We start from the raw sequence: 25371 nt of genomic DNA, 5'->3' as shown, positions 1-25371 counted from the left end.
AGACTATATGTATACAAAATCTTTACTTCCTATCGGGTTACATGATTGATGATATACTAGTATATATTATACATTCAAATTCTACATTAAAATAAACAACTGTAACGTAACAGTCGCAGTTGATAAATTTTAAGGAAAGAAAAAACAGAGCAAGATATAAACAAGTAGGTAGGGTGGGGTAAAAGGAAACAGAACAAGAGCTGTCACCATAGGATGACTTATGCCCCCTATAAACGCTTGATAGAAGTTATGAGCTTTTTTCAAAACCTAAACGCAGATTTCGAAACCTAAACACGAACCCTAAGTTCAAGGTCACAGGGGTCAAAATTCGTGTGCGTATGGAAAGGCCTTGTCGATATACACATGCATATCAAATATGAAGGTTATATCTCAAGGGACATAGAAGTTATGAGCATTTTTCAAAACCTAAACGCAGATTTCGAAACCTAAACGCGGACCCTAATTTTAAGGTCAAGGTCACAGGGGTAATTTTTTGTGTGTGTATGGAAAGGCCTTGTCCATATACACATGCATACCAAATATGAAGGTTATATCTCTAGGGACAAAAGGTTATGAGCATTTTTCGAAACCTAAATGCAAAGTGTGACGGAAAGACGGACAAACAGACGGACAGTCCGATCACTATATGCCCCCTTTTCTTTGAAAGGGGGCATAAAAATATGACTGATTGAAATCTAGTGAATTTTAGTCAATTAATCTCATTTATGCCAAGTGGACTCTCCAATCCTTCTAAATTGGATCAATCTTTATTTAGAATATTTCTTACAGAAATCCCTTTAAGCAAACAGCGAAGACCCAGATGAGACACCGCATCAATCAGCGTATCATCTGAGTCTGCGCTGTTTGCCAAGGCCTTTTTTCTAGACGCTAGGCTTAAATGGGTTTAACTGATTTAGGTAACTAGTCTTACCCAGTACATTTCTACATATTATTTCGTACATACTTAAGTCTTTTTTGTTGCTGAACTATTCAAGAAAGTTGCAAATCTGATAGGACAGCATTATATTAATTATTGTAATTAGCAATATTTAAATTATGAGCATTTCCATTCTTTGAGATTTTGATGAATATTTTCAAATGTTTTCAAAACTTGGAAAAGTGAATTATGAATACCAAAATTTTCAGAACTCAAGGGAAAAGCCGTACACAGACGATGCTTTTGTTTATATCTTGATTAACTTATCAGAAAGTGATGATCACAACATATGTATATTCAGGGGTGTCAATTGTCCCAAATTTGAAATCCGGAAAATTAAGCCGAGAGTCTGTGGCCTTATAAAGGAAGGGAATATCCCCCCCCCCAGCCCTAGCTTATTGTTCTTGCAATATTTCAATGCAAAATATGATCAACCAGACCATCCCTAACACGGCATGTGTATTCATCATTGTATTAAAAACGTTATAAAGAACGTCTAAAATAAATTATAATCGACCAACAATACCGTATCAGTAGGTCTTTTGCAAATGAAATAAAATATGCATATCGTTTGACTGCAGAATATGAAAACAATTTACCAGTTACCTAGCAAATACGCAATGAATATTTAATTTCTTTGACATATTGTTCTAAAATATTATATTGCAGTTCTTTACTTTGCTGATAGATAATTACAAATTTCCAGAAGGCGGACATTTGCAACATACATAGAATTGTACAATTTTTCAGAGGGGGTAATCATGAGATATTCAAGATGGCGACGTCCATGCCGAGACAGTTATTTTCGCCGTTTTATAACCTTCCATTACTTTTGTTTATTTTTTAAAGGTCCCTCATTCCAGCCGTATCAGTAAAAAGGTGATTAGCGTTTATTTAGAATTTAAATTCGCTATATATCTCAACTTTACTCCCTGCACATTTTCTTAGTGGAGCCCTAATTAGGTCATCCCGCAAAGAAATTTTGCAGCGAGTATCGTCGAGATATAGAGTGAATATCATATCAAACAAGACTATTGTCAAGCAATATAAGTCCCCTACCGGCTCCACCATTGTCAGAAATATTTTTTATATTTTTTATTTGTTGCCATAGCAACCAGAATTTTTTACGTAGGAACAAAATGAAATGACGTGCATAATGTCCTAATTGCCATCTATCCATGTTTCAAGTTTCATGAAAAAAATATTTAGAACTTTAATAGTTATTGCAGGATCAAGAAAAGTGTGACAGACTGACTGACGGACACACAGAGCGCAAACCATAAGTCGCCTCCGGTGAAACCGGTAGGGGACTAATAAACACCAGCAACTTTTTTGCTAATATGGCAGGAAAGTGAGCGGAATTAATACAAGTGATAGAGGGTATAAAACGGTGAAAAATACCTGCCAGGGTATGGACGTCGCCATCTTGATAATCACGTGATTACCCCCTCTGTTTTTGGAAAGTAGTGAAGAGGTTTCTTCATTTACTTCTCATGTCAGTGCCAGTCGCTTACCAATCAGAAATCAATGAATATAAGATTAGACAAAATCAGTACCGAGCGCAATTGTCCAGAATGCAGACGAGGCTATAACAATATTTGTTTTCAAATGTTATTGCACTCGAAGAATTTGTCCCTACCCCCACCCACCCCTTAAACAAACTCATCGGATTTACATTCATCTAAAAATCGACCCTGGGCGGCTCAAATCCGGATTTCCGGAATAATCAAGAAAATTGAAACTCCTGATATTGTTTAAAGAGACTGGGCAAGTGGCTTTTTTACAAGCTAACACAAACTACCTAAGTCGGCTTTGACTTAAAAGGTAGAAAACAATAAAAGGTGCAAAACCATGACAGAGTGATGACTGCCACATAATCACACCTTTGAAAAACTTTAATGGGACCGAAATTGTATTTATGTTTTTCGCATGACATGGGGTGGGCATTATCAACTCAATATATATATATTTTTTCTTTTGCACCCAACAAAAAAGGAAGGAGCATTGACAGTTGATATCACAAGTTGACATTTTGAGTATAGAAAACAAATGCCCAATATGGATTGTAATTTTAATAGGGTTCAATATACAAGAGGGGCCTAAAGGCCCTAGATTGCTCACCTGAGACATGTAGGAATAAACTGAGGAGCTGCGCCATGAGCGCATGATACGCCCGTCGTTCGCCAATGAAGTAGTAAGGTAATAAATAACCCTTTGAATCATTTTTTTACTTCAGTTTATTTGTATTTGAATACATGGTTTATTTTATAAGTACATGAGCATGGAGCGCCGTCTCCTTGACATTCATACCATATCTTTTTTTGAGTATATGTATGCATTTCTTTAGAGGATATGGAGTTGAAGTAAACCTGTTATAGATATTTTGACCAATAATAAAAGAGAAATGTAGATGGGTAAGTGGTAGTGTACAATCAGAATAGAAAAAAGCTCACCTTGTTCAATTTTTCAGGGATACTATTTCAATGGAGCATAATGTATCATAATGTATAACGAACAAAGTCCCATAACTCTGGAACGACAATTCAGAATTCCGTCAAAAACGAAAGGGGATCAGGGTTTATCAATATTAAGATTGTGTTAAAATTTGAAGAAAATCTGTCAAAGGATATTTGACGTAGCGTACGACATTAACAGACAGACGGACGGCTACGGTAGGACATTCAATGAAATCACGAAATTTTGACGAACAAAGTCCCATAACTCTGGAACGACAATTCAGAATTCCGTCAAAAACGAAAGGGGATCAGGGTTTATCAATATTAAGATTGTGTTGAAATTTGAAAAAAATCCATCGAAGGATATTTGAGCTACAGTAGGACATTCAATGAAATCACGAAATTTTGACGAACAAAGTCCCATAACTCTGGAACGACAATTCAGAATTCAGTCAAAAACGAAAGGGGATCAGGGTTTATCAATATTAAGATTGTGTTAAAATTTGAAGAAAATCTGTCAAAGGATATTTGACGTAGCGTACGACATTAACAGACGGATGGACGGACGGACAGACGTCATAGACGGGCGTATAAAAATATGTGAGTATCAGATTTTATGATGTTTGTGTAATAACTGTGATCTTCATCTCTGTATGACACAGAGTTGGCAAGGTCTCAGACATAAAGTATTCAAAATATACTTAAAAAAGTAACCCCTATGGTGGAGCAAATTTTGACCCCAGGGGCATGATTTTAACAAACTTAATAGAAGACTGCCATATGATATTCAAAACAAATATTAAACCCCTTACCCTTGCAGTTTCAGAGAAATGTTTTTAAGTAACTGAGTATAGGAGTTTATGTAAATCAAGCGACCCTTTTTTGGATATTTCCAACTAAAGTTTTACATGAAGGAAGATATCTTATTTGCTGCCTGGTAATAACAAACGTCAAGGATGGAAAATAGGGTGTACCGTAACTGGCAATACTGGTTAAAACCTGATTTGTCAATGGTTAATGACAACCTGTTTTGTTTTATCAGTGCTTCAACCTGGCATATATACACTGTTAAAGGATTAGCCAGATTTATATTGATATTGGAAATGGCATGGGATGTTCAGAATCTGGATTTTTAGTTTACCGATTTTTCACAGCACTTTTGGAGCAAAATAAAAGCACTTTCCTTGTATTGTTTAAGGTTGTTTTAAAAAAGCATCATTAAGCATCCCTGGGGTCGTATTCCAGAAACATCTTACGTCATTTCTTAAATATTTTCACTTATGTTCAAAATTACAATGTTTTGTATTTCTTTACTAAATAAAGACATGCATGTTGTTTTGGTATTCCTCAAATAACACTGACATAATGATGCTATTTTGATGTAATTATCGATGCCTCACTATTGCAGTATGAAATGAAACACTTAAGAAAAATTGCCAATTTAAGGATAAAAATAAAATTTAACTTAAGATGCTTCTGGAATACCACCCCAGATCTTTTTCAAGCACTTTTCAAGTTCAGTGAGAACCCTGAACCAAGTTTCCAAAAAAAGAAGTAAGGATGTATTAAAAAAAATATATTTGTGTCTAATTATGCGACCCCTATTGGACATGGACCAATGTCAATTCAAATTTCTTTCCCCAATTGACAAATATGCATGCAATAGAAAATAGAAGAAAATGTTTAACCCCCCCCCATTCCATGCAAAAGATTGCACACTACTTGCTTGTATTTTTATATTTAAAAGAAAACTTAATGAGTTTTTATTTTTATTTAAAAATGCTGGTTTGCATCAGCAGACCTAATGACAACTGCATGAAAGAATATGTGAGAAATTAGTTTGTGATATATGTACTCACACTATTAGCTAAAGGGACTGTTCCTAGAGTATATATAAAATACATGACCAGCAAAGGTAATCCAGCTCTATTTATAGGGAAACACCAGATATTACATCATGAAACAGAGGGACAGACAATTAGATTTTGCCCATTATCATTTTCTTTAACCCTGATTGAAAAGGTTTGGAACTCTGCTAAGACATCATTTGGATATAAAATGTTTTTGCAAAGTTTCAATAAGATTGGTTAATAAACTTGGCCTCTAGTGTTCACAAGGTAAACAGACGCAAGGTGATTACAAAATGCTTACCATGTTTAGGTTGGTAAACAATAACAAAGCTGGTTATGCCATGATCTTCAGACAAATGTTGTTCATCTATTTTAACCCTTTACCACTTAGATACGTATTTTGACGCATTTGTAGTTCCTTAGAAAGTTAAATTTAATTAAAGACCTATCTTACTAGGTGCAAGTTTTAAAGGCTTCATTTCCAACCCTTAGATACTGATAAGCAGCATACAGCATAAAACCTGAACAGTCTGCGAGTTACTTGCAGGCTGTTCTGGTTTTATGCTGTTTGCACATAGCCATTTTCACTTTGCTTCTGAGTGGAAAAGGGTTAAAGATAATTACATACACAGTATCTCAACCTTGCACACAACAAACTGATGTGAGATAACAATAAACAACAATTCCTTGATTGTGAGGATTCTCAATTTACTTAATGCCTGACAGGCAACTCTGTAACAGTGTAAAGTCACAAGTGGCACCAACAGGTATGCTGACAAATCACAGTCATTTACACATGAAGGCATGTATGGAGTTGCTGAACACACTTGCAGAGTTGAGATGCATACAGATATGAGATGGACGGTTACTGGAATGTGTTGCTCGTACCTCCAACTTGTCCTGAGGTTGGCACAGGCGGGGAGTTGTGCCCCGACATGGACGCCATACGACCTTGTTCCTTCACTATTGGGTCTGAAATAAACAATGCTCAATAACAGACATTTCAAAGAAATAAATTTGCTCAGGCCATCCTTAAAAAATTGTTTGTTTGGCATAACCCGACCCAGGTAAATTTTTGTGGGTCGGTAGGTAGGGAATTTAATTTTTTTTAGTAATTTTTTTTCTGACATTGAACTCGAACATATACCAAACTGAAAGGTAATTATCAAATAAAGCTCTAAGTCTTCTGCCTCATGAAAGGAAATTGGTAAAGATTTTTCTGCACCGTCCGTATCACCGCACGTGTATTTGTAAGTCTATTTTTTCTATAAAGAACTTCGAAAATATAATATAATCGACGAAAAATACTTTATCCGAAAACGACAGTCCGAAAACTTGTACGCATTTTGCACATGAAATTAAATGTGCATATCGTTTGACTACAGAAAATGAAAACAAGTAACAGGGCAAATACGTAATTAATATACTATGTGTTGACATATTACTTTACAATAGCATAGTTTGTGAGTAAAAAACAACAAAGTAATTATAACATTTTAATTTCAATCAAGAACAGAAAGGTGCAACATTTTTCGACATGTAACTAATTATTTAACTATCATCCTTTAATTCAGATCGATAGTCAGTAGAAATTTGTAAAGTGATCAGCTTACAAATAATTTATTGAGTGTTACGCTTCTTTTCATTTGCTTATTTTTTATACGACTTTTGCCATCGGCCGTAATACTGTAGGCAGACAAAAATATCAACTGTGTATTCCATTATCTGCGCATGAATGACCCAATATTACCCGATAGCAACTCAATGTTGATTGGCCAGCTACCATATGCGCTTCAAATTGTTCATGGCAACAAAGAGAAAAATAGTTTTAAAAAACACTTCGGATAAAAATGGCGGATGTTTTCAATGAAATTTAACAAGATTTAAGCATATTCGCAAATTATATTTTTCTTGAGCCAAATTCGCTATACTTTCCCAAATGGCGAAAGACAGCACGAGCTCTGAAATAATGAGCATTTATTCCAATAATAACACGTTCGCAATGCCCGCGCTGTCGTTCGCCATTTGAGTCATTTGCGAAACTATTGAGAATTTGGCTCAAGAAAAATCTAAATTGCGAAAATGCGAAAATCTAGTAAAATTTTGTTGAAAACATCCGTCATTTTAATCCGGACTGGTTTTCTATATTTGTCTCTTTGTTTCAATGAAAGTGTTCGCAATTCGAAAAGTGAACAAAACCCGGTCTGTACCAGATTAGACATTGCTTGACCTTGTTGTTAATGAAGTGCACATGGTAGCTGGCCAATCAGCATTGACCTCGCTTACACATGACATGACTTTGTCGAATGAAACGTGAGAACGGGTGGAGCTATCGGATAATATTGGGTCATTCATGCGCAGATGATGTATAATTTGAATACACATTTAATATCGCCGTCTGCCTCCAAAATAGCGACCGGTCAGAAAGTCGTATAAAGAGATAAGCAAATGAAACAAAAACGTGACAATACCCGTCAATAAATATTTCTTAGCTGACCACTTTTTATCTTTTTACCGAATATTTACCGATCTGAATTAAAGAGTGATAATTAAATAATAAGTTATATGGCGATAATATTACACATCTCTGCCGATTGCCGAATTGAATTGAACGATGATAATTAATTAATTTGTTTTTTTTACTCCCAAACTATCCTGAGCGACAGCAGCGTATTTTACTTAAAGGGGTATGAGAAAAACAGGAGCGATTTAATTGTACATGTATTTAAAGTCTTATTAATCGCATATGCATATGTCAAATAAATAGGCGACTCAAATAAATACCGGTATGCGTTTTGTTCATTGCTTTCTCCTTAAAAGAGCATTCAATTAAATGACGCAAATAACCGGAAAGGATAAAAAGCGGAAAGGAAAAATTTAGCGGAAAGAAGTTTCGGTGAGCAAAAAAAATTTTTTTTTTGAAAGTAAAAAAAAAAAAATTCAGTCGGGCCGATTTTAGTGGGTCGGTCGGGTTATGCCAAACAAAAGAATTTTTAAGGATGGCCTCACCCTAAATGTTTTTCAATGGAAAGCAGCCATTTTCAAACTCACCCAAGATCATTGAACAAATTGGCTGATCACCTTTAAAGACGATTGGGAAAAAAATGGACTTTTACTAGAGTGTTGAAGGTTTCACTACAGCCCTTCAAGTACTGGCCCCTTGCAGGTATCCATGTTTTTCAAATGACCCAAACCATTTTCAAACTTTGCCCAGTTACAAGACATAATGTTCTGCTACAATTTTTAATGTGACTCCTAGAGTGTTCAAAAGGTTTCACTATAGCCACTTATGGAAAACTGCCCACCCCTCTTCGCACCTATGTTTTTCAATATACCAGAACTGACAATACAAGATGTCATTCAAACAATAATTGTTTTGAGAAAATTATAGCATATATATAGGATAATACAGTTTATTAAATATTATCACTCAAATCTTAGGTGTGGACTTTCTTTTTTCAATGGTGTCAATTATCTCAAATTTGACATCCGGAAAATTAGGTCACGGTCTGGGGCCGCAGGTCCACAACAGGAATAAAAGGTAGAGCCACGCCCCAATCCTCCCTCGAGCCTCTACTTTTTGTACTTTTTTTTATTCTTTCAAGTTGTAATTTCAGGTAAAGCAATTCAAACAATTATATACCAGAACCTTCGTATCACTTCAAGTGTATTCCTCATTGTATTTTGTTATAGAAGGAATGACTTAATTTAATTAAAATAGACGAAAAATACTGTAACTGAAAACGACAAATCAAAATTTTTTAAGTGTAATAAAATGAAATAATGAAATAAAATGTGCATATCATTTGACTGCATAAAATGAAAACCAGTTACCTAGCAAATGCGTAATCAATATATAATTTGGTTAACATATTGCTTTACAATGTTATTGCAGTGCTTAACATTGCTTATTGATCACTTAAAACATTTCAAGATGGCGACATTTGCAACGTTGTGTTGACTTATAAGATTTTCCGAAAGAAGTCAAGATTTTGCACCAGTTACCATTCATGTCTGTGCCATCAGAATTCAATAAAAAACATGTGTTTGAGAAACACAATGCCCTCCAGCATGCCAAATATGAAGTTGCTATGTAGTGAGTAATTTTGACCCATATATTTGACCTTTGACCTTGAAGGATGACCTTGACCTTTCACCCCTCAAAATGTGCAGCTCCATGAGATACACATGCATGCCAAATATGAAGTTCCTATGTTCAATATTGCAAAAGTTATGGCAAATGTTTGACATGCTATGTACAATAGTTAAAAAGGTATAGGCATTGTTAAGTATATAACCTTGAAGGATGACCTTGCAGGGTTCGACATTAATTTTGTTTTTACAGCAAGACCATCGGACCAGCTCCTCTTAAAATGTACTAGCCCGAATCTGATGTCCTCTAGACCATAAATGACATAGCAAATAAACATAATTGTGTCATGTTACTGTTTAATCAGGATTTATCAGTAAATCATCAGTGAACACCAGAAAGTTATTTTGGTGTATAGAGTAAAACAATATAATAAAACTATTTTTTTGCTTTTCTTCGTCAAATTCAAGCCGTGGAAACTGACCTGATTTTCCATTTAGGATAAAATTAATGTTTTCGTTTTTCTTCATATATTTTCCTGTCAGTTTTACAGTCGGATTTTTCTTTATTAACCAATTTGTCAAACGAAAATCCGCACTTGAACTTCTTAAAATTACATTCTCATGTTTGCCACGCAAAAACGTTTACATTAACGATACTGATTTTGGATAGTTTTACGACACTGCAAGAAATCATTAATATTCATGACAACTTGACCTATGGAAACAAGAAATTTCTGCGGGAAGCTCTCCTTCGCGTCTAAAAATAGCGATCAATCATGTGAATGCTCCGCGTTTATTTATATACTCTTGTTTTGTTCTGATGTAGATAACGGATACAAGAGTTATTTTACACATTAAGAAAAAAGGTTTTCGCAACAGTTAGTTATAGTTATATGAATCAGTTTAGATTTTTTAATGTACGACTAGTCGAACAAGCTAGCCCGCAATTTTACTAGCCCGACCACCGATCTTACTAGACAATGTCTGTCGGATGTGTCTTAGTGTATCTGTATAAAGTGGTACTGACGTTTTGGCATATTTAAAATGAAAATTGACCTTTGACCATTCATGATGACCTTGACCTTAACATTGTACAAATTAAAATGTGCAGCTCCATATGCATTTGAGAAGTCGTTACAAAGTTATAGTGTATGATAAATGAGCTATTTTGACCCAAATATTTGACCTAATATGAAGTTTCTATGTTTAATATTGCAAAAGATATGGCAAATGTTAAAGTTATTTGACCTTAAAGGATGACCTTGACCTTTCACCACTCAAAATGTGCAGCTCCATGAGATACACATGCATGCCAAATATCAAGTTGCTATCTTCAATATTGCAAAAGTTATGACAATATGTTTAAGTTTGACACAAACAAAATCACAAACAAACCAACAGACAGGGCAAAAACAATATGTCACCCACTATAGTGGTGGGGGACATAAAAACACAGGCAAAATGTGTACCAAGCGCTAACTTTAAGAATGCCGAGGAAGCTAAAACAATATTCATTCTCAAATGATTGCGCACAAGAAAATGGGGACGAAATTACACCCCCCCCCCCCCCCCCTAAAAATTAAACTCATCGGATTTATATGGATCTCAAAATCCACAATTTGCGGTTCAAATCCGGATTTCCGTAATAATTTAAACAATTGACATAACCCAACAAGAGCTGTCTCCATCGGAAGACATATGCACCCAAAAAACGCTTTTTCGAAACCAAAATGCAGATTTTGAAACCTAAACGCGGACCCTAATTTCAAGGTCAAGGGGGTCAAAATTTGTGTGTGTAAGGCCATCCTTAAAAATTCTTTTGTTTGGCATAACCCGGCCGACCCACTAAAATCGGCCCGACTGAATTTTTTTTGTTACTTTCCCCCAAAAATTTTTTTTGCTCGCCGAAAATTCTTTCTGCTAAATTTTTCCTTTCCGCTTTTTATCCTTTTTGGTTATTTGTGTCATTTAATTGAATGCTCTTTCAAGGATATCTAGAATAGCAATGAACAAAACGCGTACCGGTATTTATTTTAGTCGCCTATTTATTTGACATATGCATATGCGATTAATTAGACTTTAAATACAATTAAACCGCTCCTGTTTTTCTCGTATCCCTTTAATTAAAATACGCTGCTGTCGTTCAGGATAGTTTGGGAGTAAAAAAACAATTACTTAATTATCACCGTTCAATTCAATTCGGCAATCGGCAGAGATGTGTAATATTATCGCCATATAACTAATTATTTAATTATCACTCTTTAATTCAGATCGATAAATATTCGGTAGCAAGATAAAAAGTGGTCAGCTTAAAAATATTTATTGACGGGTATTGTCACGTTTTTGTTTCATTTGCTCATCTCTTTATACGACTTTCCGACCGGTCGCTATTTTGGAGGCAGACGGCGATATTAAATGTGTATTCAAATTATACAACATCTGCGCATGAATGACCCAATATTATCCGATAGCTCCACCCGTCCTCACGCTTCATTCAACAACGTCATGTCATGTGTAAGCGAGCTCAATGCTGATTGGCCAGCTACGATTTGCACTTCATTAACAACAAGGTCAAGCAATGTCTAATCGGGTACAGACCGGGTTTCGTTAACGGTTCGAATTGCAAACACTTTCATTGAAACAAAGAGACAAATATAGAAAACCAGTCCAGATTAAAATGGTGGATGTTTTCAACAAAATTTTCGCAATTTAGATTTTTCTTGTGCCAAATTCTCAATATTTTCGCAAATGACTCAAATGGCGAACGACAGCCCGAGCATTGCGGACATGCTATTATTGGAATAAATGCTCACTATTACAGGGCTTGCGCTGTCGTTTGCCATTTGCGAAAGTATAGCGAATTTGGCTCAAGAAAAAAATAATTTGCGAATATGCTTAAATCTCGTCAAATTTCATTGAAAACATCCGCCATTTTAATGCAGAGTGTTTTTTAAAACTATTTTTCTGTTTGTTTCCATGAACAATTTGAAGCGCATATGGTAGCTGGCTTATCAACATTGAGTTTGCTATCGGGTAATATTGGGTCATTTATGCGCAGATAATATATACACAGTTGATATTGTCGTCTGCCTACAATATAACGGCAGATGGCAAAAGTCGTATAAAAAATAAGCAAATGAAAAGAAGCCTAACACTCAATAAATTATTTTTAAGCTGATCACTTTACAAACTTCAACCGACTATCGATCTGAATTAAAGGATGATAATTAAATAATTAGTTACATGTCGAAGATGTTGCACCTTTCTGTTCTTGATTGAAATTAAAATGTTATAATTACTTTGTTGTTTTTTTACTCACAAACTATGCTATTGTTAAGTAATATGTGAACCAAATAGTATATTAATCACGTATTTGCAAGGTTACTTGTTTTCATTTTCTGAAGTCAAATGATATGCACATTTTATTTCATGTGCAAATAGCGTACAATTTTTCGGACTGTCGTTTTCAGATAAAGTATATTTCGTTGATTATATTATAATTTTGAAGTTCTTTATTGAAAAAATAGACTTACGAATACACGTGCGTTGATACAGACGGTGCAGAAAAATCTTTACCAGAGGCAGAAGACTATGAGCTTTATTTGATAATTACCTTTATGTCAGAGCTCAATGTCAGAAAAACAAATATTAACAAGGGACAAAATTGTCACAAAACCAGGTTTTCATTGTGAAAAAAAAATCTGATAAAGGGAGAAAACTCAAACTGAACTTTTGAAATGAACAAACAAAATTAACCCCCTTTGTAAGTTTGTTTAAAAAAAAATTCTATTTTTAGTCGTGGCGACCTTGACATTGGAGCTATTGACGTGATTCTTTCGTGCGACACACCGTCCCATGATGGTGAACAAATGTGCCAAATGATTTAAAAATCTCACAATGAATGACATAGTTATGGCCAGGACAAGCTCATTTATGGCCATTTTTGACCTTTGAACTCAAAGTGTGACCTTGACCTTGGAGATATCGACGTAATTATTTCGCGCGACACACCGTCCAATGATGGTGAACAAATGTGACAAATGATTTTAAAATCTGACAATGAACGACATAGTTATGGCCCGGACAAGCTTGTTCCGCCCGCCCGCCAGCCAGCCCGCCCGCATTCGCCAATCTAATAACCAGTTTTTTCCTTCGGAAAACCTGGTTAAAAATAAATAAATCCCTACCTACCTACCCACCAAAATTAACCTGGGTCGGATTATGCCAAACAAACAATTTTTTAAGGATGGCCTAATGAAAGGCCTTGTCCATATACACATGCATACCAAATATGAAAGTTATATCTGAAGCGACATAGAACATATGAGCATTTTTCGAGCGGAAACGCAATTTTTTGATGATTCAAGAGCCATAACTCAGAAGTGCCTGGGTAAATTTGGCTGATTATCGAACTTAACCTAGATTGTATTGCCTTACACATTTTTATGAAGTTTGGTGAAGATCCGATGACAATTGCTTGGGTTATTGAGCGGAAACCAGAACAAACTCAATTTTTCGATGATTCAAGGGCCGTGACTAAGGAGTGTTTTGGTCAATTTGGCAGATTATCGAACTTAACCTAGATTTTATTGCCTTACTAATTTTTATGAAGTTTGGTGAAGATCCTATGACAATTGCTTGAGTTATTGAGCAGAAACCAGATAAAACTCAAATTTTCGATGATTCAAGAGCCGTAACTCAGGAGTGTCATAGTCAATTTGGCTGATTATCAAACTTGACCTAGATCTTATGACCTTACACATTTTCATGAAGTTTGGTGAAGATCCTATGACATTTGCTTGAGTTACTGAGCGGAAACGAGAAAAAAACCAGTTTGACGATAATTAAAGGGTTGAACTCAGGAGTATCCGGGTCAACTCGGCCGGTTATCGAACTTGACCTAGATGTTATATCCTAACACATTTTCATGAAGTTTGGTGAAGATCCTATGACATTTGCTCGAGTTATTGAGCGGAAACGAGAAAAATCCCAATTTTACGATAATTCAAGGGCCGTAACTCAGGAGTGTCTGGGTCAATTTGGCTAATTATCGAACTTGACCTAGATGTTATAGCCTAACACATATTCATGAAGTTTGGTGAAGATCTGATGACAATTGCTTGACTTATTGAGCGGAAACTAATCCGGACTGACTGACTGACGAACGGTGCGATTTTAATATGCCCCCAGAACCTATGTTCTGGGGGCATAAAAACATTCTCTATTTTTATTAACAGGGACCTTTCTCTTTAGGTGATTAACCCCGAATACTAAGCAAGATACGTTTGGTGTAATATACCTACATACACAATTTCAGGAGAAAACCTCCATACAAACTCAAAGTTATTAAGAGTAAACTATATTTTTGTATTACGAAGTAGTGACCTTAGCCCAAATGCAGTCCCAAGCTAGATCTTCTTGTAAATTACCAACACTTGAAATTTCAGTGCAATATCGACATTTAAACAAAAGTTATTGAGCAGAAACCATTTTTATTTACACAGACCAGTCACGCTCCTATTGCATTCCAAAGCTAGAATTACATGCACACTTGCTGTATCAAAAGTTTCAATAACAGGGTTTTTTCCAGTCATTTTGGGAAAAGAAGTCTGGTCAAATTGGGATTTTTTAAATCGATAAAATTGCAAATTTGGGAAAAAAATTATTGATAAAATGGACCATATTGGGAATTCTTTTATCAACTTATATTGACACATCAGGACAAAATCATATAAATCATAGTTATATACTTTTTTTATAATGTTTATGAAATGAAATTGAGATTTAATAATGGTAATAATTAGACACTTCTTTCTAAAATAATAAAATATTTTTTATTTTTGGGGAATTAGGGGATTTTTTCAGACTTTAACATGTTATCTATGCTTGATACACTGCTGATGTTATGTGTATGAAGTGTGTATGAAGCATGACTTACAGAAGTATGGATGTTCCATGGCTTCCCTGGCGGTGAGCCTCTCCTGGTGGTCATAGCGCAGCAGCTTGTCCAGGTAGTCCAGGGCCTCTGGGGACACCAGGTGCTGGTTCTCACTGTGAACAAACCGCTCCCACCTCTTACGAGAATGCCTGAAACATAACATCAATCCACTGCACTCTTTTTTTTCCACCTACATGGGATTGTTGCCAATGCAAATTGGAATGGGAAAATATCTACATTTTTCAGGAAAAGGATATCTCTACATTCATGTTTTTATGTAATTCAGGGGTGTCAATTGTCCCAAATTTGAAATCCGGAAACTTAAGCCGAGAGTCTGAGAATAGGCTATAGGGAATAGAGGGCAGAGCCCCCCTCTCCCCGACAAACCCTAGCTTATTGTACAATGCGAAATATGATCAACAAGACCATCCCTAATACCGCATATGTATTCATCATTCTAAGAACGTCGAAAATAAATTAAATCTAGAGCTTTGTCACAGATGTGACATATACCCCCACGTGCCGCATTGACACAATGGATGTAATGTGTAAACTTAAACGCATTACATACTGTGTATGACTATTTTGCATGCTGTCTTCACAAAACAAGAGAATCTAATTTATGGAGATTTTTAAGAATTATTATGCCGTTATTATTTATAGCAAGTTTGACCTTGAATTCTTTTGCATGACATGCCGTACAATGACTGTGAACAAACTTTATGTACAGTAATTTTAAAATGTCACAATGAATGACATATTTATGGCCCGGACAAGTTCATTTATGGCCATTTTTCACTGTTGAACTCAAAGTGTGACCTTGACCTTGGAGAATTTGACGTAATTTTTTCGCTTTTCGCATGACACATTGTCCAATGCTTGCAGTGCTTTCCACAAGCAATTTAAAAGTCCCTCAGCAGGGCGCTTGAATTTCAAAATCAGAGTCCCCGGGGCGCCTGAAATTTTCCGGCAGTAATTGCAGCTTAAGATCAAAGCGATATCGACTTCGCTGAAAATTTTGAAATCCGATTTACAATCCTTTGTCGCTTCACACAACTACCGGTAAAGGTGGAGCGTCGCTGTATTAGAAAATCAATATTGGCCAATGAGAGCGCATACTTTGTATGAGCGACAGCAGTAGGCAGGCAATACTTTCAGTTAAATCATGCAGACCACTCGTGACGTACATGTAATTGCCACATAAATCTTAGCCAGTTACTTAGAAGACTGATGATGGCAACCGGCCGTAATTTTATTTTACTTGTGGTCAACGTGAATTTCATGCATAATGCAGTCAAAACATTTATTTGACTCGTAAAGTGTTTAAACAAATTATCGTTGAATTTATAACGCAACTGTTAATATTTGTTGAAATCTCAAATGGGAATAATTAAATTTGTAATCCGAAACCCATTCCCTTAAGGTGATGCTCACGCGTTTTTAATCCGAAACATACTAACGAATGTTAATGCTACTGCAACGTTGAAATATTCTTGCTTTAAATTAGAAGTGCATTTATTTTGTGTTGAATCTTTTTCTCAATTAAAAAGAGCGCGAAAATTATGCAGCCTCCACTACGTCGCGTCATTTGCATAGAAAGCGTGCGCGTATTGAGCGTTTTAACAAGCACACAACACGTCAGGGGATTGACGCATGTTCAGAGGCAATACTTCATCAAATCTATAAATAGTCACTTAAAATTTATTTGATAATATAGAAAAATGGCAAGATTTGTGCTAAAGAAATAATTGAGAGCTTTTATCGTAAATATTTACCAGAAAGTGATTAATAACAAGAGGGCCTGAAAGGCTCAAAGTCGCTCACCTGAGATAACAAGATATTATTGGGATAAATCTTCTGACAAAGTTTCACGTAACAGAAAATAAATGTGGACTCTAGAGTGTTAACAAGGTTTTAGTATAGCCATATAAGGAAAAATGCCCTGCCCCCCGGGCAGCCATGTGTTTCAACCAACCGGCATCATTTTTGAACTCGTCCAAGATATTATCAGGATGAATATTCTGACCAAGTTTCATGAAGATCGGATGGTAAATGTGGCCTCTAGAGTGTTAACAAGATTTTACTATAGCCATATAAGGAAAAATGCCCCGCCCCTTGGAAGCCTTTTTTTTTCAAGCAAACATAATTATTTTCAAACTCATCTAAGATATCATCGAGACCAATCTTCAGACCAAATTTCATGAAGATTGGACAATAAATGTGGCCTCTAGAGTGTTAACAAGGTTTTACTATAGCCATATAAGGAAAAATGCCCCACCCGGGGTGGCCATGTTTTTAAAGCAACCAAAACTATTTTCGAACTCATCCAAGATATCATTGGGACAAATCTTCTGACCAAGTTTCATGATGATCGGAAAATAAATGTGACCTCTAGAGTGTTAACAAGGTTTTACTTTAGCCATATAAGGAAAATAGCCCCGCCCCGTGGTGGCCATGTTTTTCAACCAACCGGCATCATTTTTTAACTCTTCCAAGATATTATTGGGATGAATCTTTTGACCAAGTTTCATGAAGATCTGACTATAAATGTGGCCTCTAGAGTGTTAACAAGATCTTACTATAGCCTTATATAGCCATATAAGAAAAAAATGCCCCGCCCCTTGGCGGCCATGTTTTTCAAGAAAACGTAACCATTTTACAACTCATCCAAGATATCAATAAGACAAATCTTCTGACCAGATTCATTAAGATTGGACAATAAATGTGGCCTCTAGAGTGTTAACAAGGTTTTACTATAGCCATATAAGGAAAAATGCCCCGTCCCTGGAGGCCATGTTTTTCAACCAACCGGCATCATTTTCGAACTCGTCCAAGATATTATTGGGATGAATCGTCTGACCAAGTTTCATAAAGATTGCAAATAAATGTGGCCTCTAGAGTGTTAACAAGATTTTACTAGTGCATACATAGCCATATAAGGAAAAATGCCCCCCCCCCCCCCCCTTGGCAGCCATGTTTTTCAAGCAAAGGTTACCATTTCTAAACTCATCCAAGATATCAGTGGGACAAATCTTCTGAGCAAGTTTCATGAAGATCGGAAAATAAATGTGGCCTCTAGAGTGTTAACAAGGTTTTACTATTGCCATATTAGGAAAAATGCCCCACCCCTGGCGGCCATGTTTTTCAACCAACTGACATCATTTTCGAACTCGTCCAAGATATTATTGGGATGAATCTTCTGACCAAGTTTTATGAGGATTGGACAATAAATGTGGCCTCTAGAGTGTTAACAAGATTTTGCTATAGCCATATTAGGAAAAATGCCCCGCCCCTTGGCAGCCATGTTTTTCAAGCAAACGTCACCATTTTCGATCTCATCCAAGATATCATTGAAACCAATCTTCTGACATGTTGACGTCGCACGACGGACAAAAGGCGATCACAAAAGCTCACCATGAGCACGTTGTGCTCAGGTGAGCTAAAAACGAAATAAACGGGATTATCGGGTAATAAATAGAAACTTGAAAAGTAGTAAGTATACAATAATCGAGTCGGGTTGAAACAGATGTATTGGGGAATCGTTCGAGTCGAGATTTTACTATCTATGCGGGAAAGTTTTAAAACAATTAAACAATATATATTTTTAATTGACTGGGGGATTTTCTTGAAGAGTCATAGTGCACCAAATGACGTCATTTGACACTGTTTTTCTTTGAGTTATAACGCACCACAGAATGTGAATTGACACCTTAAAATAAACAAGAGGGCCATGATGGCCCTGTATCGCTCCAGTGCGGAAAAAAAAAGGCTGAAACAAATATTCTCGGCATTTGCAAATACTTAAATATAGGCCCTATTTAAGCACATGTACACTTTTGTGACAACCTGGGCTGGGTCAAATTTAACCCAAGGGGCATAATTTGAGGACTACTATATCTCACTTCACACAAAATGTGGTAGCCCTAGGTCCTAGAGTTAAGAACAAGAATATTTTAAAAGTTTTCACAAAATAAGCAAGATATAAGCGTGTATAATGTTGAATTTTGTGACCCGTGGGTCAGGGTCAAATTTGACCCAAAGGCATAATATGAACAAACTTGGTAGAGGACTATAAGATGTTACTGCATACCAAATTTGGTAGCCATAGTCCGAATGGTTTTCGACAAGAAGATTTTTTTAAAGATTTCACAAAATAGGCGCTTTATAAGCGTTTATTCAATTTTGTGACCCCCGGGGCAGGGTCAAAGTTGACCCCAGAGGCATTATTTGAACAAATTTGGTAGAGGTTTATTTGATGTGTCTACATACCAAATTTGGTAGCCCTATGCCTTATGGTTAAGGACAAATGATTTTTAAAGTTTTCACAAAATAGGCATGATATAAGCATATAATCGATTTTGTGGCCCAGAGGGCAGGGTCAAATTTGACCCCTGGGGCATAATTTGACCAACTACGTAGAGGACTATACAATGTCATTACATACCAAATTGTGTAGCCCTAGGCCTAATGGTTATGGACAAGATTTTTTTTAAAGTTTTCACGAAATAGGCATTATACAGGGCTCACGCTGGGCTAAAATTTTAGGGAGAAGTGACTTCTCCCTGGACAGTGATTTAGGGAGAAGTGAGGAGACTGTAGGGAGAAGTGGAGAGACTCAGACACAAGGGTTTGCATGTAGGACGTTACAACACACATATATGTGTATCACATTATTGAAGTATACCACTGTAGTACACATAATTATATTTCTTTTGTGTATCTTAATTTTTCCAGCAGTTCTAATTAACCAAGTAATAATAGACACCACAGATAAATAACTAAAATTTTACTAGCTCTATATTCAATCCATTTTGATGTTAATATATTATACAGACTAAAGTATTTCAACGATAATATGTTTATGAAGCAGTAGATAACATAAGCTTAATAAAACTGTCAGACCAGATAAATATTTATGTTTGAAATATGACATTTAACATACGCTTTCTTAATAATGATTTGTTATTTTTTATAGTCTTTCCAATTGCAATTTCATGTGAATACCAATCGAAATATGATAAACAACACCGTCCGCATCACCCCATCTGTATTCTTCATTCTATTTGTTCTTTAAAGAACTTCGAAATTAAATTATAATCAACGCAAAATAATTTATCCGAAAACGACAGTTCGAAAAATAGTACTCGTTACGCACATGAAACTAATTGTGCATATCATTTGACAGCAAAAAAAATGAAAATTGGAAACGTAGCAAATACGTAGTTAATATACAATTTTATTGACATATTGCTTTACAATAGCATAGTTTGTGGGTAAAAAACAACTTAATTATCACCTTTTAATTTCAAACGATAATCTGCAGAAAGGTGTAACATCATCGACATAGATCTAATTATTTAATTAACATCCTTTTGTTAATTCAGATCGATAGTCGGTAGATATGTAAAGTGATCAACTTAGAAATAATTTTTTGTATTGTTTTTATGTGTTTATCTTTAAATACGACGTTTGCCATCGGCCGCTATAGTGTTGGCAGACGACAATATCAACTGTGTATTTCCAAGTATACAGTGTCTGCGCATGAATGACCCAATATTATGTGTGAGTGAACTCAATGTTGATTGGCCAGCTAACATGTGACTTGAATGCTGACTTGACAAATATCGATCGCCGATTAGATAATTTCGGAGGTTGGGAGAATCGGGGCGGGGTTTACCTCAAATTACATGTCGCTCAATTGCGAAACGCTCCGGGCTGCGACAGTGTGTATTGGAAAATTGAGTCAGACCTTGACATCGAGAAAACAAGATGTAAACAAATTCTGATAAGAGGGAGACTGGAAGTCGCTTTTTATCTACAATTTCTTTAATTTTAGGCGACGTTTGGCGTAAGAAAGCGACTTAGTCGCTCACGTCGCCCCCTAGCGCGAGCCCTGATTATATAAGCATATGTTCAATTTTGTGACCCCCGGGGCAAGGTCAAATTTGACCCCAGGGATAAAATTTGAACAAATTTGGTAGAGGACTATTACATGTCACTACATACCAAATTTGATAGCCCTAGGCCAGATTGTTATGGACAAAAAGATTTTTGAAATTTTCACAAAATAGGCCTTATATAAGCATATGTTCAATTTTGTGACACCCCGGGTCAGGGTCAAATTTTGACCCCAGGGATAAAATTTGATCAAATTTGGTAGAGGACTATTAGATGTCGCTACAAACCAAATTTGATAGCCCTAGACCCGATGGTTATGGACAGGAAGATTTTTTAAGTTTTCACAAAATAAGCCTAATATAAGCATATGTTCAATTTTTTGAACCCCCGGGGCTGGGTCAAATTTGACCCCAGGGGAATAATTTGAACAAACTAAGAAGAGAACTATAACATGTCACCACATACCAAATTTGGTAGCCCTATGCCATGCGGTTATGGACAGAAAGATTTTTAAAGTTTTCCCACAATAGGCCTTAAATAAGCATATGTTCAATTTTGTGACCCTCGGGGCAGGGTCAAACTTGACCCCAGGGGCATAATTTGAACAAACTTGGTAGAGGACTATAAGATGTCACTACATACCAAATTTGGTAGCCCTAGGCCCAATAGTTATGGACAGAAAGATTTTTAAAGTTTTCATAAAATAAGCCCATTATAAGCATATATTCAATTTTGTGACCCCCGGGGCAGTTTCAAATTTGACCCCAGGGGCATAATTTGAACAAACTAAGAACTATTACATGTCACTACATACCAAATTTGGTAGCCCTATGCCATACAGCTATGGACAAGAAGTTTTTAAAGTTTTCACAAAATAGGCCTTATATAAGCATAATGTTCAATATTGTGACCCTCAGGCGGGGTCAAACTTGACCCCAGAGGCACAATTCAAACAAACTTGGTAGAGGACTATAAGATGTCACTACATACCAAATTTGGTAGCCCTAGGTCCAATGGATATGGACAAAAAGCACTTTATAAGTAAATATTCAATTTTGTGACCCTTGAGTTTCAAATTGACCCCAGTGGCATAATTTGAACAAACTAAGAAGAGAACTATTACATGTCACTACATACCAAATTTGGTAGCCCTATGCCATACTGTTATGGACAAGAAGATTTTTAAAGTGTTCATAAAAGAGGCCTTATATAAGCATGTTCAATTTTGTGACCCTCGAGGCAGGGGCATAATTTGAACAAACTTGGTAGAGGACTATAAGATGCCACTACATACCAAATTTGGTAGCCCTAGGCCCAATGGTTATGGACGAAAAGATTTGTAAAGTTTTCATAAAATAGACCCCCTATAAGCATATGTTCAATTTTGTGACCCCAGGGTAGGGTCAAATTTGACCCCAGGGGCATAATTTGAACAAATTTGATAGAGGACTATTAGATGTCTCTACATACCAAATTTGATAGCCCTTGGCCCAATGGTTATGGACGAAAAGATTTTGAAAGTTTTCACAAAATAGGCCTTATATACGCAAATTTTCAATTTTGTGACCCCCGGGGCAGGGTTAAATTTGACCCCAGGGGCATAATTTGAACAAATTTGAAAGAGGTTCACTCCAGGAACATTCCTGAGAAATTTCATCAGCATTGGACTAGTAGTTTAGGAGAAGATGTTTAAAGAAAAAGTAAACACACAGACGCACGCACGCACGACAGACACAGGACCATGACATAAGCCCCGCTGGCCTCTGGCCAGTGGAGCTAAAAAAAATCAATGTCGGGAGGGGTACCACCCCTATTAGCCCTGGGGCACCTGACAAAAATCCCGTGGAAAGCACTGCACAATCTGAACAAATGTGCCAAGTAATTTTAAAATCTCACAATGAATGACATAGTTATGGCCCGGACAAGATCATTTATGGCCACTTTTGACCTTTGAACTCACAATGTGACCTTGACGATATCCAGTGAATCTCCTACCACGGATGATTTGTTGTGCAAAGATTTAAGTAACAATGTTTAAGACAAAAAGAAAAGAAAACTGTAACCACAAGGCCTAGCATTATTTGCTATTTTTAACAAGAGCTGCTTTTGTAAAACATAGTGCACCCTACTGCACTTTGAGGCCCCATGGTTATTATTTTAGAGGAAATTACCATGTCCAAGGCCCGTAACTTTGTCTAAAGTTAATGGACTGGAAGGAAATTAAAACTTAATCTCTAAGTAATGCAGATATACTGACATACATAAAATCATGTACATAGCTGAAAGCATTTAGGAGAAAAAAAATCAGAAACCGATTGAAGACAGCAGTGCAACTGCTATATGCCACCCTACTGGGACAAACACAAAACGAGTCATGATCAATCTACCTATCAAGTTTCATGATCCTAGGCCTAAGCGTTCTTGAGTCATCATCCGGAAACCATTTTACTATTTCGGGTCACCGTGACCTTGACCTTTGACCTAGTGACCTCAAAATCAATAGGGGTCATCTGCGAGTCATGATCAATGTACCTATGAAGTTTCATGATCCTAGACCCAAGCATTCTTGAGTTATCTTCGACAACCACCTGGTGGACGGACCGACCGACCGACATGAGCAAAGCAATATACCCCCTCTTCTTCGAAGGGGGGCATAATAATAAATGACACTTAAAAAATATGCACTGTAGCAATTACGATAATTATTCTTTGCAAGTTCACACATAGAATGACAAACAAACAGGCCAAAAACAATATACTCCCAATCTTTCGATCGCGTGCATAACAAACACAAAATTGCATGAAAATGTAGGAGTTGTACACAGAGGCTTATAAAACAAGGGTACCGCATAACGGGTGCCAACGCTCGGCTGCAGGTGCAGTTTTGAATAAAAGAAAGATTGTCAGATTTTTCTTTTTTTTTTTAGAGGTCACAGTGACCTTGACCTTTGACCTAGTGACCCCAAAAATGGGTGTGGCATGTAGAACTCATCAAGGGGTACCTACATATGAAGTTTCAAAGTTGTAGGTGGAAGCACTTTGATTTGAGAGACAAATGTCAAGGTTTTAGCACGACACAGACGGCAAGCTTGCTATGACAATACCTCGGGTATTCTCTGAAAACAGCCATGCTAATAAGTAATTTAAACAAAGGGCAATTACTCATTAAAAGTATTGCAATCATGAAACCTTGTCAATATGTACTGTTGCACTTGCAGAAGATTATTCTGGAGGATTTTGGAGAAAATTGCAAAACAAGAGCTGTGTTTGTGAAACACAATGCCCCCTACTGCGCTTTGAAGCCATATATTTGACCTTGAAAGATGACCTTTCACCACTCAAAATGTCCAGCTCCATGAGATACACATGCATGCCAAATATCAAGTTGCTATCTTTAATATTGCAAAAGATATGACCAAGGTTAAAGTTTTGGGACAGACACACACATATAATGACAGAAACACACATACAATGACAGACAGACAGGTCAAAAACAATATAACCTGATCATTCGATCCAGGGGAGCATAAAAAATGTAGGGAGTTGTGCACAGAAGCTTACATGTGTAATTTTTTACAAAGTGTAAAAGCTCGACAAAAAACAAGGCAATTATACCCCTTGACAATATGAAATAAAGCAGTGGAAGATTATTTTTCAGTAAAAGTTTGACAAAAATACCATGTTGAACCCCCCCCCCCATTTATTTGTAATTTAAACCATAAACAATCAACAATTCCTTACAAGAAGAGCGCCATGATGGCCTTTAAGTGCTCACCTGAGTCTTTGGACACCAATACCTGGTGCTCTAGTTTTGTCACCCCACTTTACATAGATTCAAACATGCCCATGATATTGTCAAACATTCTGACCCACATTTCATAAAAACAAAAATGTTGCCTCTACAATGGTATCCTTATTATTTGAAGATTTGACCGAATGACCTAGTTTTTTTGACAACCCTGACCAATATTCAAACTTTGACTAGAAAATGTCAAGATAAAACATTCTCAGCAAGTTTCATCACACTAATATGTTTCCCCTAGAGTGGACAATGAAAAAAATCAGCTCTTCAGTTTAAGAAAATCATATATATTTTTTCAGGAAAAAACAACAGATTTTTTCCAGATGGAAATTTTTTGCTCTCAATTGGGCACAGTTGGCTTATGAAATGTGTCAGACTATCTGAAATGGGAATAGAGG

The 25371-nt window shown here is 36.3% G+C and overlaps 1 protein-coding gene across 3 annotated transcripts in view; it reads right to left on the bottom strand.

Annotated features, from left to right (window-relative positions):
• LOC127843995 (casein kinase II subunit alpha) overlaps positions 1 to 25371 on the bottom strand; it is a 163667-nt gene that overhangs the window by 20863 nt on the left and 117433 nt on the right. For 2 of the 3 annotated variants that reach the window (XM_052373955.1, XM_052373957.1), the window contains 3 exons: positions 15274 to 15422; positions 6132 to 6215; positions 2426 to 2446 (listed from right to left, as the gene is read on the bottom strand). In XM_052373955.1, the coding sequence (XP_052229915.1) occupies positions 2426 to 2446; positions 6132 to 6215; positions 15274 to 15422 (254 nt within the window). The remainder of the gene's footprint in view (positions 1 to 2425; positions 2447 to 6131; positions 6216 to 15273; positions 15423 to 25371) is intronic. The other variant, XM_052373956.1, reaches the window with a different exon arrangement.

This window comes from Dreissena polymorpha, chromosome 9 (assembly GCF_020536995.1).
Source record: "Dreissena polymorpha isolate Duluth1 chromosome 9, UMN_Dpol_1.0, whole genome shotgun sequence".
Taxonomy (NCBI): Eukaryota; Metazoa; Mollusca; class Bivalvia; order Myida; family Dreissenidae; genus Dreissena; species Dreissena polymorpha.
Note: the sequence above shows the minus strand (reverse complement) of the source record. Positions and strands in the feature narration are given on the sequence as shown.